This window comes from Saccopteryx bilineata, chromosome 1 (assembly GCF_036850765.1).
Source record: "Saccopteryx bilineata isolate mSacBil1 chromosome 1, mSacBil1_pri_phased_curated, whole genome shotgun sequence".
In the NCBI taxonomy this organism is placed as follows: domain Eukaryota; kingdom Metazoa; phylum Chordata; class Mammalia; order Chiroptera; family Emballonuridae; genus Saccopteryx; species Saccopteryx bilineata.
In genome coordinates, this window is record NC_089490.1 from 177015231 (window position 1) to 177028875 (window position 13645).

At 38.8% G+C, this 13645-nt stretch overlaps 1 protein-coding gene across 2 annotated transcripts in view; it reads right to left on the reverse strand.

Annotated features, from left to right (window-relative positions):
• MARCHF1 (membrane associated ring-CH-type finger 1) overlaps nt 1-13645 on the reverse strand; it is a 459926-nt gene that overhangs the window by 51963 nt on the left and 394318 nt on the right. For both annotated transcript variants that reach the window (XM_066280136.1, XM_066280125.1), the window contains one exon: nt 1448-1628. In XM_066280136.1, the coding sequence (XP_066136233.1) occupies nt 1448-1628 (181 nt within the window). The remainder of the gene's footprint in view (nt 1-1447; nt 1629-13645) is intronic.

Sequence of the window (13645 nt, forward strand, 5' to 3'; positions counted from 1 at the left end):
TGATGTTTGACAAAGTTGAAATGGAAATTTCATATAGATGTAGGTTAAGAAAAAACCCCACAGACATGCTATGAACTAACTTGTGGTTCCCTGGGGGCTTAGAAGAGGAATTTACAGAATCATGGAGAACAACAACGGGTCATTTAGCTACTCCAGATAACATCTAGCATCTGTTGGTGGGTAAAGCAAAGAATAAGCAGTAAGTGTCCATTTCTATTTCTGGCATTTGATTGCTCTGGGCCCAGAGGAAACTGAATGTCACCTTTTAGTACTTAGGTCACTGGGTATGTTTAAAAAAAAAAAGACAATGTGTCTCCCAAGGCCATTATGCATCAGTTTGACATCTCTAAACCATTTGCAGATTTTTTAAATTAAGGCTACCACAAATGCAGGGGATGCTATTCTCTTTGTAATTTATAGATTTTTAATGAAAGATTGTGATGGCTACCTACCAATCAGATTCTTACTGGTATATGCTTGTTTGCTTTACATCTCTGCTCATCCCAGAACCCGTCATGTTTATTTCCAAGCAATGTTATCTTTATACACTTTTTCTTTGCATTTAATTTAAATGAGGAAGCAGATTCATTATTTAAATTGCAGTCTCCATACTCTCATTTGGAAATTGAGGCATCCATGTATGTAAGGCTGCATTTGGGTAAAAAGATGAATATACTGTGTGCAAAAATCCAGGGGCCCAGCCATGAAGCATGGATTATATAAAGTGCATTTTCTTTGTATCTTTTACAAGTTTTTCTCTGCTAGCTTTGAGTGCAATGCTAACTTCATATTTTAATCATATTCTTACCTTGATTTTTTAGAAAAATATAACATAAATGAGGAATTTGAAGATTAAAGTTATAGATAAAAATGTACTTACCCTGTCTTAGAGCTTGGTGCACATTATGAAAAACAATGCCTTTTGCACGTACTCTAATTTTCCATGAACCTTTAAACCACATTCCCAAATAAAGTTAAACATGAAAGGAACACACTCTTGACAGAAAAAGCATTCTTTTCTATTACCTGATGCCTGACTTTCAAAAAAATTAGATGAGTTCAGATTATTTAATGTAACCTATTATCTAACCTTCTTGGGAATTGACCTCAGTAAGCACAGTGTTCTCACGGTTCCCGTCAATTCAATGACACCGAATTACAAAAATATTTTGCATACACACTCACACACATTCACATACATATGCACACACTTTTTTTTTTTACTTTAAAGAATGATATAAAAATCTGAAGCTCTAGAATACAAACTAGAGAAGAAAGAATTATCTGCAAACACCTGGCTGCATTTTATATATTGAAGCCAACACAAGACATGTACCCTTTAGGGATATTAACATATTAGCAAAATCTCATTGGAGAAAGAAATGGTTTTCCAACAAACCAGCTTTCCAAGTTCTCTCTTCCAAACTAATTCCTACAGACACTGTACCTTCCGGAGAGGTTTGAGCTTGGTCTCCATTATGAAGTCATACTTGCAGAGCTCACAGCAGCGCGTGTCTGAGCTCTTGATCCACTGGTGGAGGCAGGACTGGTGGACGAAGCGCAGGGTGCCCGTGCAGCGGCAGGGTGTGATGAGGGGGCTCTCTTCATCCCCTTCGCAGTGGCAGATCCTGGGGAAAAACACAGCAGCCAGGATGAGATCTCCCAGAAATCACTTCTCCCCAACGACTTCCTCCCTCGCTCATCCCAGGCTGGATGAGTACGGCAACATCACCTTTAGAATGCATGAACATTTCACTCCAACTTGGTGCTAGAACTCAATCTATGACCAACATTAATTTTCTTTCATTTGCACAGTCATTGCTGGACTCTTAAATCATGTTATACGGCACGAGACACAGGCGCATTCCTACACCAAAGCCAGTTTTTAACAGCACAGCTATTGAGCTATGACCCCAGCTTAACTTATTTAATAGGTGAGTGTCTACGGCATTTACTGACGATATATATAAAAGGTATGACTTCTAAATATTCTAAGAAATGTTGTAATCTGTTAACTTTATTCTTTTGTTTTGATGATAGTGTTACAGGGGCATGGTGTATAATTTAGTACAGAGGTATCCTAGCAACACAGTAGGATTCTGAAAATTTTCACATATTACCAGAGAATAAAGTGAATACAGAAAGTCTCAGCTTAGAAGTATTACAAAGATTTTCCTAGGAAGAGGCACATAAATTTAGGCATAATGAATGGCCTAGTCAACAATTATCATTGTTTAAGTTAATTACTACATTTTCTAAAAAATTCAGAGTTCAATTAGTATTTTGAATTACCATGAATTTTAGTGTCATAGATTCACAGTATATAAAATCTTTATTCTCACCTTCAAATTTTAAAAGGTAACTTGTTTACCCCATTGGGTGAAATAAGCTTTGCTTACCTCACAGTTGTGAATTCAAATCTTAGTATTTCAATAATTCTTATGATTTAACCAGCTATTAAAATTGATGATAAATTTAATTAGAAGTATTGCTTGAAATCTGTTAGAAATAGAAATGGAACATAAGAATATATCTGTAGAGTTACTTCTCTAAGCTGAGTCGCAGTGGCCCATTGGAAGAATATTTAAATTGCTGCTAGTGCTCTTTCCTCTTAGGTCTATACGTTTTACTCTCCAGAAGCCTAAGTATTCAAGAGCGAATTTTTAAAATATATGTATCTATCTTGGCTGCCTCACCAGGGGAAATGAAATAGGTGCTCCGATCATTATAGCAGCAAGATAGAGGAATCGAAACTCAACTCTTCCTTAACCTCAAAATAAAGAAGTATGACACAGGGCAGTAGTATTTTGAATTTCTTTTTCTTAAGTAAAAATAAAGTAAGCAACAAAGAAACACTGACTTCTAAAGTCCTAGGGGTGGGAGTGGTGGGTGAGAGCATAGGTCTGCCTTCCCCTGGACTGAGTTAGGAAGTAACAGTGTTGGTTATAGCAGCACATATAAAAGGCTGACCTGGTGCGGGCAAACTAAAAATTATCTGAAAGCTTCGTTTTTAATATGAAAACCTGAAATATCTTCTCTTTTCAAAGGTGAATGTCTTAGGGATTAGGGTTTAGTATAAATATATATTGTATCATACTCATTGCCATAAGAGTGTTGTTTCCACCATAGGGGCTCAGTAAATGATTGTTGAGTAAAGGAACTGTTCAGTCAACAAACTATGTCTTATTATAAAAGTGACCAGTGAAAACAAAAAAACATCTGTGTTTCTATAACACTTCATTTTGTTATAATACTTGTTCTTGGAGCTAGTTTTGAAATAATAAATTATATGGCACAAGAGGTTGACATTTCTCAAGTTCTTGAAACTCTTATCTCCCTGCCTCCACACAAAGATACTCCCTTAGATTAGGGGTCAGCAAACTATGGCCTGATTCTTCCTGCTGCATGTTTTTGTAAATAAAGTTTTATCAGAACACACCAACGCATATTGTTTGTGTTGTTCAGAGCTGTGTGTGCACTGTCCCTGCAGAATTGAGAGTTGCTGCAGAGACCATAAGGCTGCAAAGACTGACATATTTACTATCCATCCCTTTACAGAAAACATCTTCTTAATCCTGCCTTAAACATGATGTTTATGAGTTAAAGATAATACATGAATATTATCAAGAAAAATAAAAACAAATTTTACCCCCACCCCCAAAATCACATCAACTTCAGCAAGGGAACAGTGGTTGAAATAAAGGTTACATAGAGAAAGAAGCACACAATAAAAGTGAAAGTCCCTTCTGGCCTGGCATTGAAGTCTGCTGCTCCATGAACAGTCTGCAGGGACAGGGCACATGCTCTCTTGTTTAAAAAATAAAAACTTGCAGTGAATGCTGGTCTGATAATTCATCACCAAAAAAGATTGTGTCAATGAAATACCACTCAGCCATAAAAAAGATGAAATACTGCCATTTGTGACAACATGGATGGACCTTGAGAATATTACGCTAAGTGGAATAAGTCAGACAGAAAATGTCAAGAACCACACAACTTCATTCAACTGTTGTGGGATATAAACTGAAAGCAATAAATGAACAAATAAAAAAAGCAAACAAAACTCCTAGACACAGATAGTTGTATGGTGGTTGCCAGAGGAAGGGGGTAGGGGACTAGTAAAGGTTAAAGGTCAAATACAGAAGGACAGAAGATTTGATTTTGGGGGGGGTGAACACACAATGCAAGACACAGATGATGCCTTATAGAACTGTATACTTCAAACCTATGTAATTTTATTAACCAATGTCACCCCAATAAATTTAACTAAAAATGTCAAAAAGAAAACCAGATTGAGTCAAACGCTGCACAGCTGCCAATATGATTCCGAGTCTCTGATTTTCTACCCGTATGAAAAAGGTAATTTATTCATAAGAAAATTTAAACAACAAATTTGCTGATTACTGAGTTCAAACTGACCTGAGCAGTTTACTGATTGTATGGTCCAACTTATTGTATCTTATAGACTCCTTTTTAAAAGTTTCTGCTGAAATTGTTACCTGAGGCAGCACCAGCAATATCAGGTTTTTTTTTTCCATAAAATTAAAATTATTTCCCATGGGAAAAATCAAAAGCTTAGTTCATTTTCATTCCCATTTCACAAGATTTATTTTTATATTAGTTTAGCATTTTGAACTTTTTGTAAATTATTCAACTAATGTTGGGTCCCAAGAGCCTTTTTAAACCATGTTGAAATTGTTCTAAATGAATTTAAGAGCTAACTATAAACTTCAATTATCTACCAAAAATAAAAAATAATGTGATAGTAGCAATACAGGAAAAAATCAAAGAATTTGTAAATTGCTACAGTTCACACAAACCACAATTGCTAAATTATAAATGAAAACATAAACATGCTTTTTCCAACAGAATAATTGTGAAGACAAAATGATTTTAATAATAAAATTGCCTTGTAAAATATTCATAATTTTGATGAATAATTTTACCTTATGAGAAATTATAGTTTATGATTTGAGTGATTCTGTAAAATATTGGTGCTCTTCAATGGTGTCATTTTGGGGGCATTTTAGGGTATAAACTGGCCGCTTACAGTTTAATCAGCATATAGTGATTCATATAATTTCTAGCTTTCTGTGAAAAACAGACCACAAAATGCTATTTTTCAAATTAAATTTTAAAAATTGTGTGTGTGTGTATGCGCTTAAAAGTTCCTTTTTTTGATGTTTGAGTTTTAAGGAAAGTAGGGCTTTTTTCTTGGTCTGACGTGTCTTTAAACGACCTCCACTGCGCCCTGTTCCTTCCCTTACCAGGACTTCTTGGTTCTGGTGGAATAGTCACTTTTTTCTGAATAAGTTTTTAAAAAATAACTCATTGGTAAAAAAAAAAAATTAATGAAGACCATAGTGATTATGTAACTATGAATTTTTAAAAAATTCATTCACTTGTCATTTCATTAATTTACATTTTCTTGGTTCTTGCTGTATGTGAAGAAAATCAGTTAATAGCTTCAGCATGTAGGGTTAATTGAGAGGGAGAGAAAAGAACCCACAGGCAGGTGTCCGATTTGGGCAGCTGTTACAATCATCCAGGTATTAAGACTCTGGAACACAGTGGTGACATGGGGGAGGAGACGGGACCCTCTCAGCCTGCACTGTGCAGACAGCCCGAGGACCTTGCTTGGGTTCTCTGCCTGATGTGGCAGCGCTGCACCTTGACAATATGTGACTCTAAAGACAGCCACCCACCTGTGATGTTCAGACAGTATACCATATGCAGGCCTCTCAACTCCTTCTTCCCCATTCATGCCATATTTCCATTCTCTTTTGGCAAAACCTTCTGATATATCCCTTCATTTCTCTACCTACATATTTCTCTGTACTTCTCTCCAACTAAATAATCTTTAAGCACAGGAATGATGGATACCACTATATTTGTAATGGTTTAATTTGGATGGTTTTCTTTACTCAAAACTAATCATCATGCTTCATAATTTGGCACTTATTCTTTGAATTCACTTCACTAAGCCAAAAAAAAAAAATGATGAGAACACATGTTGGTCAGAGCCATATTGAAAGGTATTAAGCTGTGGATGAAAAATCAGTGCTCAAGGAAATGAGTGACAGATACATTCTTTCTCTCCTTTTGAGAAATAAAGCAGAGCAGGAAAAGGAAAGCAGACCAGAGAAATTTTTACTTTAATTTTCTTTCTGTTTTTTATTAAATGAGAGCAGGAGAGGCAGAGAGACAGACTCCCACATGTGCCCACCTGCAAGCCCCCTATGGGGCAATGCTCTGTCCATCTGGGGCCATGCTCAACAACCAAGCTCTTCCTAGCACCTGAGGGGAGGCTCCCCAGAGCCATCCTCAGCTCCTGAGGCCAACTCACTCAAGGTAATTGAGCCATGGCTGCAGAGAGTTGGGGTAGAGAGAGAGAGAGAGAGATAGAGAGAAAGGGGAAGAGGAGGGGTGAAGAAAGAGATGGTCGCTTCTCTTGTGTGCCCTGACCAGGAATTGAATCCAAGACATCCACACACTGGGCTGATGCTCTATCACTGAGCCAATCTTCCAGGGACTATTTTTAATTCTCTTTAAATTTTTTTTTTATTAATTGATTTGAGAGAGAGAAACATTGATTTGTTGTTCCATTTATTTATGCATTCATTAGTTGATTCTGGTATGGGCTCTGATTGGGCATCAAACCCACAACCTTGGCCTGTTGGGAGATGCTCTAATCCACTGAGTTATCATCCAGGGCTTTTTTTTTTTTTTTTTTTTTTTTTTTGGCAGAGACAGAGAGATTCAGAGAGAGGGACAGATAGGGACAGACAGACAGGAAGGGAGAGAGATGAGAAACATCAATTCTTCATTGTGGTTCCTCAGTTGTTCACTGATTGATTTCTCATATGTGCCTTGACCAGGGGGCTACAGCAGACTGAATAACCCCTTGCTTGAGCCAGTGACCTTGGGCTCAAGCTGGTGAGCCTTGCTCAAGTCAGATGAGCCCACACTCAAGCTGGCGACCTCGGGGTCTCGAACCTGGGTCCTCCACATCCCAGTCCGACACTCTATCCACTGTGCCACCGCCTGGTCAGGCCATCCAGGGCTATTTTTAATTTTCATTTTATATTATTTTTAACAGGTTTCTTGTCCATAAAGCAGCAGTGCCAAAGACAGGTCTTCTTTTAAAAAAAATTGGCAAGAAATGTCCCATTGTTAAATGAAGATCCTTGAGAAGTTAAGAAAATATGAGGAAAGAAAGTATGGTAGAGAGGAATTGCTTTGGGTAAGTGGAAGAATACACAGGAGGGAAAGAGACACATTTTCCTGTGGGCAAGAGGTAGGGGAAGAATGACAGGTGAACGCCAAAGGTGGCGGAAACAGAGGCAATAGCAGAGCTGGGTCTAGGAGATCTTATCATCTTCCATGACATGGGAGACAGCATACATGCTAAACAGACGCCAGGAAGGCAGAAGGTTAAGGTCTTATAGAGGCTGTAAGTAATTAGAAAATGCCACTTGGAGAATGTGATGGAAAATTAACCAAGCATGAATATTACAACTGTGGGGAAGCCATGGGGTCCCTGTAAGGTTAGACAACACAAATTTATAGCAGACGCTATGAATACCACTTAGTGACCTGGCAGTGTTCAGCAGTCAGAGAGCAATCCTCCAGCACCATCTCACATCTTGAGGTCACTGGGTCAGGAGGACAAAGAAGTGAAGCATTCAGGCACATCAGAAAATATGGTGGGAAAACGGTTGCTCATAGTGTCTAGACTCTCACTGAGCAGGAAGGCCACTGAGACCATCTTGTGGTGAATGTATTATAAGAAAAGCATGGGATTGAGAGACTGGAAATTGCAATGATGGCAAAGAACTGATTTTGAAAGTGGGAGGAAATAGTATTCCTGTTTATATGTAGAGCATTCCTGTCTCTCATATTTGACTTCATATACCTTGTGTTGTATTATTTTTTCCCATGGCATAGGGAAAAAATACGGAATAGTTTGGTGATTGAGAATCACAAGCAAATCAAAACCCTCATACCCTTGCTGCTCCGGTAAACTGAAGAAGTTCTGTTTACTCATGTGTAAAGCGAGGTTAAAAATACCTCATAGCGCGTTGTGAGGATTAAATAAGACTGCACATAGTAGGCAATCAAATGTTTGTTAGTTTTATTATGGATAGTTTGTTAATTTTATCATGGTATTAATACCACTTCAATTTCTTTTTTTTTCTTTTTTTTTTTTTGTATTTTTCTGAAGTTGGAAACGGGGAGGCAGTCAGACAGACTCCCGCATGCGCCTGACCGGTATCCACCTGGCATACCCACCAGGGGGCGATGCTCTGCCCATCTGGGGCATCGCTCCATTGCAACTAGAGCCATTCCAGCGCCTGAGGCAGAGGCCATAGAGCCATCCTCAGCGCCTGGGCCAACTTTGCTCCAATGGAGCCTTGGCTGTGGGAGGGGAAGAGAGAGACAGAGAGGAAGGAGAGGGGGAGGGGTGGAGAAGCAGATGCGTGCTTCTCCTGTGTGCCCTGGCCGGGAATTGAACCCAGGAATCCTGCACACCAGGCTGATGCTCTACTACTGAGCCAACTGGCCAGGGCCTCATTTTTTCTTTTTTGAGAGAGAGAGAGAGACAGACAGACAGACAGACAGGAACATACAGACAGAAAGGGAGAGAGATGAGAAGCATCAGTTTCTCGTTGTTGGCACCTTAGTTGTTCATTGATTACTTTCTCATATGTGCCTTGACTGAGAGGGGGGGGGGCTCCAGCTGAGCCAGTGACACTTTGCTCAAGCCAGTGACCTTGGGTTCAAGCCAGCGATCTTTGAGCTTAAGCCAGAAATCATGGGGTCATGTCAATGATCCCACAATCAAGCCGGCGACCCTGTGCTCATGCTGGTGAGCTCATGCTCAAGCTCATGACCTTGGGTTTCAAACCTGGGTCCTCAGCATCCCAGGCCCATGCTCTATCCATTGCACCACTGCCTAGTCAGGTAATACCACTTCAATTTCTACGACAAACTTGGTTTATCTATGTCATTGCTTTCAGTATTTTGGAACTAATAGTTTTTAGCAGATGGTTTGTAAGTTGGTTAGAGCAATTGCTTGTAAGGCCAAGGTCATAAATTCTGACTCCATACAGGTGACACATTTGAATTCTCAGGTCAGTCACATCAAAGACATGTCTCAAAATTAGGCGATGGAGTATATTTCGACTGTGTAGGGTCAAACTGGGATTAAATTTAGCTTCATTCTTTTATACAGTAGATGGCCTTAGACAAGTTTTTTAAACAGTTAGTTTTATTAATCTGTAAAATCTTACATGGCTATTATGAGGCTCAAATAGAATAAGATATATGAGGAAATATTGCAAAGTATAAATGTCATCTCAAATCAAGGCATTATTGCCAACCTATAAATAATCCGTAAAAATCAACAAAAATTGCTGCTAGATAATAAATGCAATTCATTGCAGGCTTTTTATAAAAGCAATTCAATTTTTCATGTCTGCATTTCAGCTTAAAGACTGTTATTATTAATTATAAAGGACTGTGATGTAAAAAATGAAGATAGTTTCTCTATCTTTCTTACTACTCAGATCACTTTTCTGCTAAGCTACCAACACTCTTACAGCCAAACCTAAGGGCTTTTTCTAGCTCTTTGTCTTTCCTATGTCTTTTTTGCAGTTAACTAAACTGTCTTTCTTCCAACTTCTCTCTTTTTGACTTATATGACATGGCTTTTATATTGCTACCCTTAAAGTTGAAAGCAGTAGAATCAGAAGGGCATTAAGATAATTGTAAGGATCAGAATAGTGACTATTTAAGGAGAACAGATTGAAAATGTTAGGATTCTGGAGACTGAGATGGTGAGAAATGATTAGAGAGATATGATCAGAGAGCTTTAATGGTGGAGGTGGTAGGGAAATAAGACAGAATTCAACATATGTAAATTCATGGCTAAAATTCTTCTGCTATAATTGAAAAAAAATTTTTTTTTTTGACTGGGCAGTATAATTGAAAATTGTAGGTCAAAGGGACAACCATCTAAAGTATGAGTGTAGTCATTTGAGGACAAATAAAAAGAAATACTAAGTCCCACATTTTACATTAGAAGGAAAAAAGGTGGGGAAGGGGACATTTTATGACAGCCTTCTCTGTGAAAGGGAAACTCATCTTGTTCTGTCCCACTATTGGGTCCGATGAGTAAAAGCCAAAGGAATAAACAGAGCTTTCCAAAGATGTTATAAGCTGCCACAGGAGGGGGTAAATTTCTCATCACTGAAGATACTCAAGCCCTGACTTTTTGGCTCAGTGGTAGAACATTGGCCCATTGTGTGGTGTCCCGGGTTTGATTTCCGGTCAGGGCACATAGGAGAAGGGACCATCTGCTTCTCCACCCTTTCTCTCTTCTCCTGCAGCCTAGGCTTGATTGGCTCAAGCAAGGCCTCAGGCACTGAGGATGGCTCATGGCCTCACCTCAGGTACTAAAAAATGGCTCCAGTTGTAATAGAGCAAGGGCCCCAGATGGGCAGAGCATCACAGCCTAGTGGGCTTGCCAGGTGGGTTCTGGTTAGGGCACATGCGTGGATCTGTCTCTACCTTCCCTCCTCTCACTGAAAAAAAAAAAGTACTCAAGCATAGTGAGATGATGAAATGGCAGGCAGAGAAAGCAATGATTTTCAATCAGTGTGCTGCAAGAATTTTTACAACCTGCAATATCTGACAATTTTTTCAGGGGCACTGACCTTTTTTCCCTTTTAGATTGTCAAAAGAAAAATTACAAAGTCAACATAATAATAGCCATAAGGTGTTAATGAATCAATATTATACCTATTTTTTGGAATTGCCTTTTGACCCAGCAATCCTACTTCTGGGAATATATATGAAGAAACACGAAAACTAATTAGAAAGAATATATGCACCCCTATGTTCACTGCAGTGTTTTTTACAGTAGTCAAGATTTAGAAACAGCCCAAGTCCATCAGTGAATGAGTGGATAAAAAAAGTGTGGTACATTTACACAGTGGAATACTACTTAGCCATAGAAAAGAAGAAAATTATCTCATTTATGTATAGAATCTAATGACCAAAATAAACTGATGAACAAAACAGAAACAGAGGAATAGTTACAAGAAACAGACTGACAGTTGTCAGTGGGGTTGGGGAGCTGGATGGAAAGAAGGTGATGGGATTAAGAAAAAGTATACATATATATATCATATGTCATATATATATGTATATATACATAACACATAGACACAACAGTGTGGTGATAGCCAGAGGGAAAGGGGCTGGGATAGGTGGAGGTGGGCAAAGGGGAATAAATGGGGACAGAAAGAGACGTATCTTTGGGGATGGGTGCATGTAAAGCCAGTATCCACGGCCACCATCACAGCCGCCTAGCCCGTCAGGTTCACATTAGATTCAAACAGACGGTAATGAACAATGGAGACGAGAACTGGTTGGCCATTAGCTTTAATCCTAGCTTGCACCCAGCGGGCAAGCAATACACACAGTGGGAAAACACTTCCCTTTCCATTCAGGGCTCCCAAAACCACTGACTTATCCAAGTTTCCTAGAATTAAAGGTTTCTACCACACCAACCTTATTCACCTCTGTTCCCCATCTCCTTTCTGCACAAACTCTGCAGAAACTGGCTTCTCCTTTAGCATTCTGCCATCTTGGCTGCTTCTCCTGGCCTCCTCCACATGGTCTTTTTTTGCTCTCCTCTCTGCTCTCTCCTCTAATGCTAATCTCAGGAACTGAGAGAAAGTAAGCTCCCGGTCTGCCCCATTTTATAGTATAGAAATCAAAACCTTTAATCCAATATGCAAACAAGGAAGTCTCTGATACAAAGTCACTTATCTGAGGCATAATGGGATTCCTCATGAGAGTGCACCACCTTACATCAAAAAGGGTGGGAAAGGCTTAGTCCCAAAACCAAGCCCCAGGCTACAAGGATCCTGCCTGCCCACAGCCAGCTCACAACACAAATTAATATAATCACACCCATCCCAAGCAAGAACGGCAACTATATCACCTAGGTGACAGGCTTCCATGTGGGCTGCACCATCTTTAACAAAGTGAGCATAATATATTTTATTTGCCGAACAGTGCACAATGCAGTGTGCAGATGTTTGTTGAGTTGTACGCTTGACACATGTATGGTTTTGTGAACCAGTGTCACCTCAATGAATTCAATAAAAAAATTATACCTATTTATTTGTCAGATCAGCAAAAAATATAATACATATTTTGGTGTGCCACAGAATTTTCATAATTGGCTTATGTGTGCCATGAGATGAAAAAGTTTGAGAATCGCCGTATTAAAGGATCCCAGACAAGGGTAGACCATATGACCTCACATGTCTTTCCAATGTTGCAATTCTGCATTTTCCCCTTCCCACAGACTGATTTCTACGTCGTGGTGATTAGCATTTCCCCTCTGCCCATCCTGGAAGTTCTGTACTGGACCTTTTGTTTTTTTCCTCTCAACACTGACTACCTTTTTTTAGGAAGGTAATCTAGGGCCACAAGTTCTAGCATCACTCCTGGACTTTTGATTTTGAAACATCATCTCCAAAACCAACCTCAGCCTCTCCAACAGCAAGAAACTTCAGCCAGTTCTCTAAGTCTAACGGCAGGGTTACTATTTCTTATATCTCATCATCTCCAAAGTAGCTTTTCAACCCAAAGATGCCATTTCATAGCCAATTCTCTTGGCTTGCCTTTATCTTTGGACCTTCCTTGTACCTGAGATGATATATTCAAATTGTCATCACTACGGCAATATTTTTCTCCTTCAGTGTTTTTCGTATCTTCCTCCTTTTCATCCTCATTATCATCTCTCTAGTGGTCTTGAATTGTCAACAGGGAGGTAAACTATCTTTAAGGCTTTGCTCCTTCCAAGCCTTTTTAAAAACATACAGCTGTTCAGATCCTCTGATGATCCAGCCACTCTTTAAAACTCTATCATCAATCACTGAATCCAAATTACCTGATTTTCATATGACCTTCCATAATTAGGATTTACCTTGATTGTTCTACTGTATTAATCACTAACCTAGGGGCATAGTGGCATGGTAAAATTTATCATCTGCTAAGCTATGGGTTTTGCCACAAACAGATCTGGATTCTTCTTAGCCTAGAGGGCAGTTTAAAACTCCTCACAAATATTATCATATTGTGTGTGTCATGATGTGGCAAATGTTGGGAAATCGCTGGTGTGGTTGTAAACAATCAACATTGGAATCATAGTTCTTCATATGTATGTCTGTTAAATACTTAAATCTTGTAGTTTCAAGTTCTTCATCAATTAAATAGGAAAATAGCAGTGTGTATTTCATAGGACTGTTTATAAAGAGTAAGTTAATTGTCAATAAAGGTTAAATAGGATTTTTTAAAAGTAATGCTCTGATGGTAATTTCCTTAGCCTATTGCATTCTGGAAATGTCTACCTTTGAGAATTTCCTCAAATATAATCTCATATCAGTAATATCTCCCTCTCTTGATAGCACCTCATCTAAATGTAAGCTATCCTAAGACCCATAGCATTAATGCAATAGCTTCTTTCTAGAGCTTCTTTGTATACAATGCTCCTCCATTTTTTTTATTTTTTATTTTTTTTAAGACTTGAATCATTTTAGAGAGGCGAGAGAGGGAAGCGGGGAGG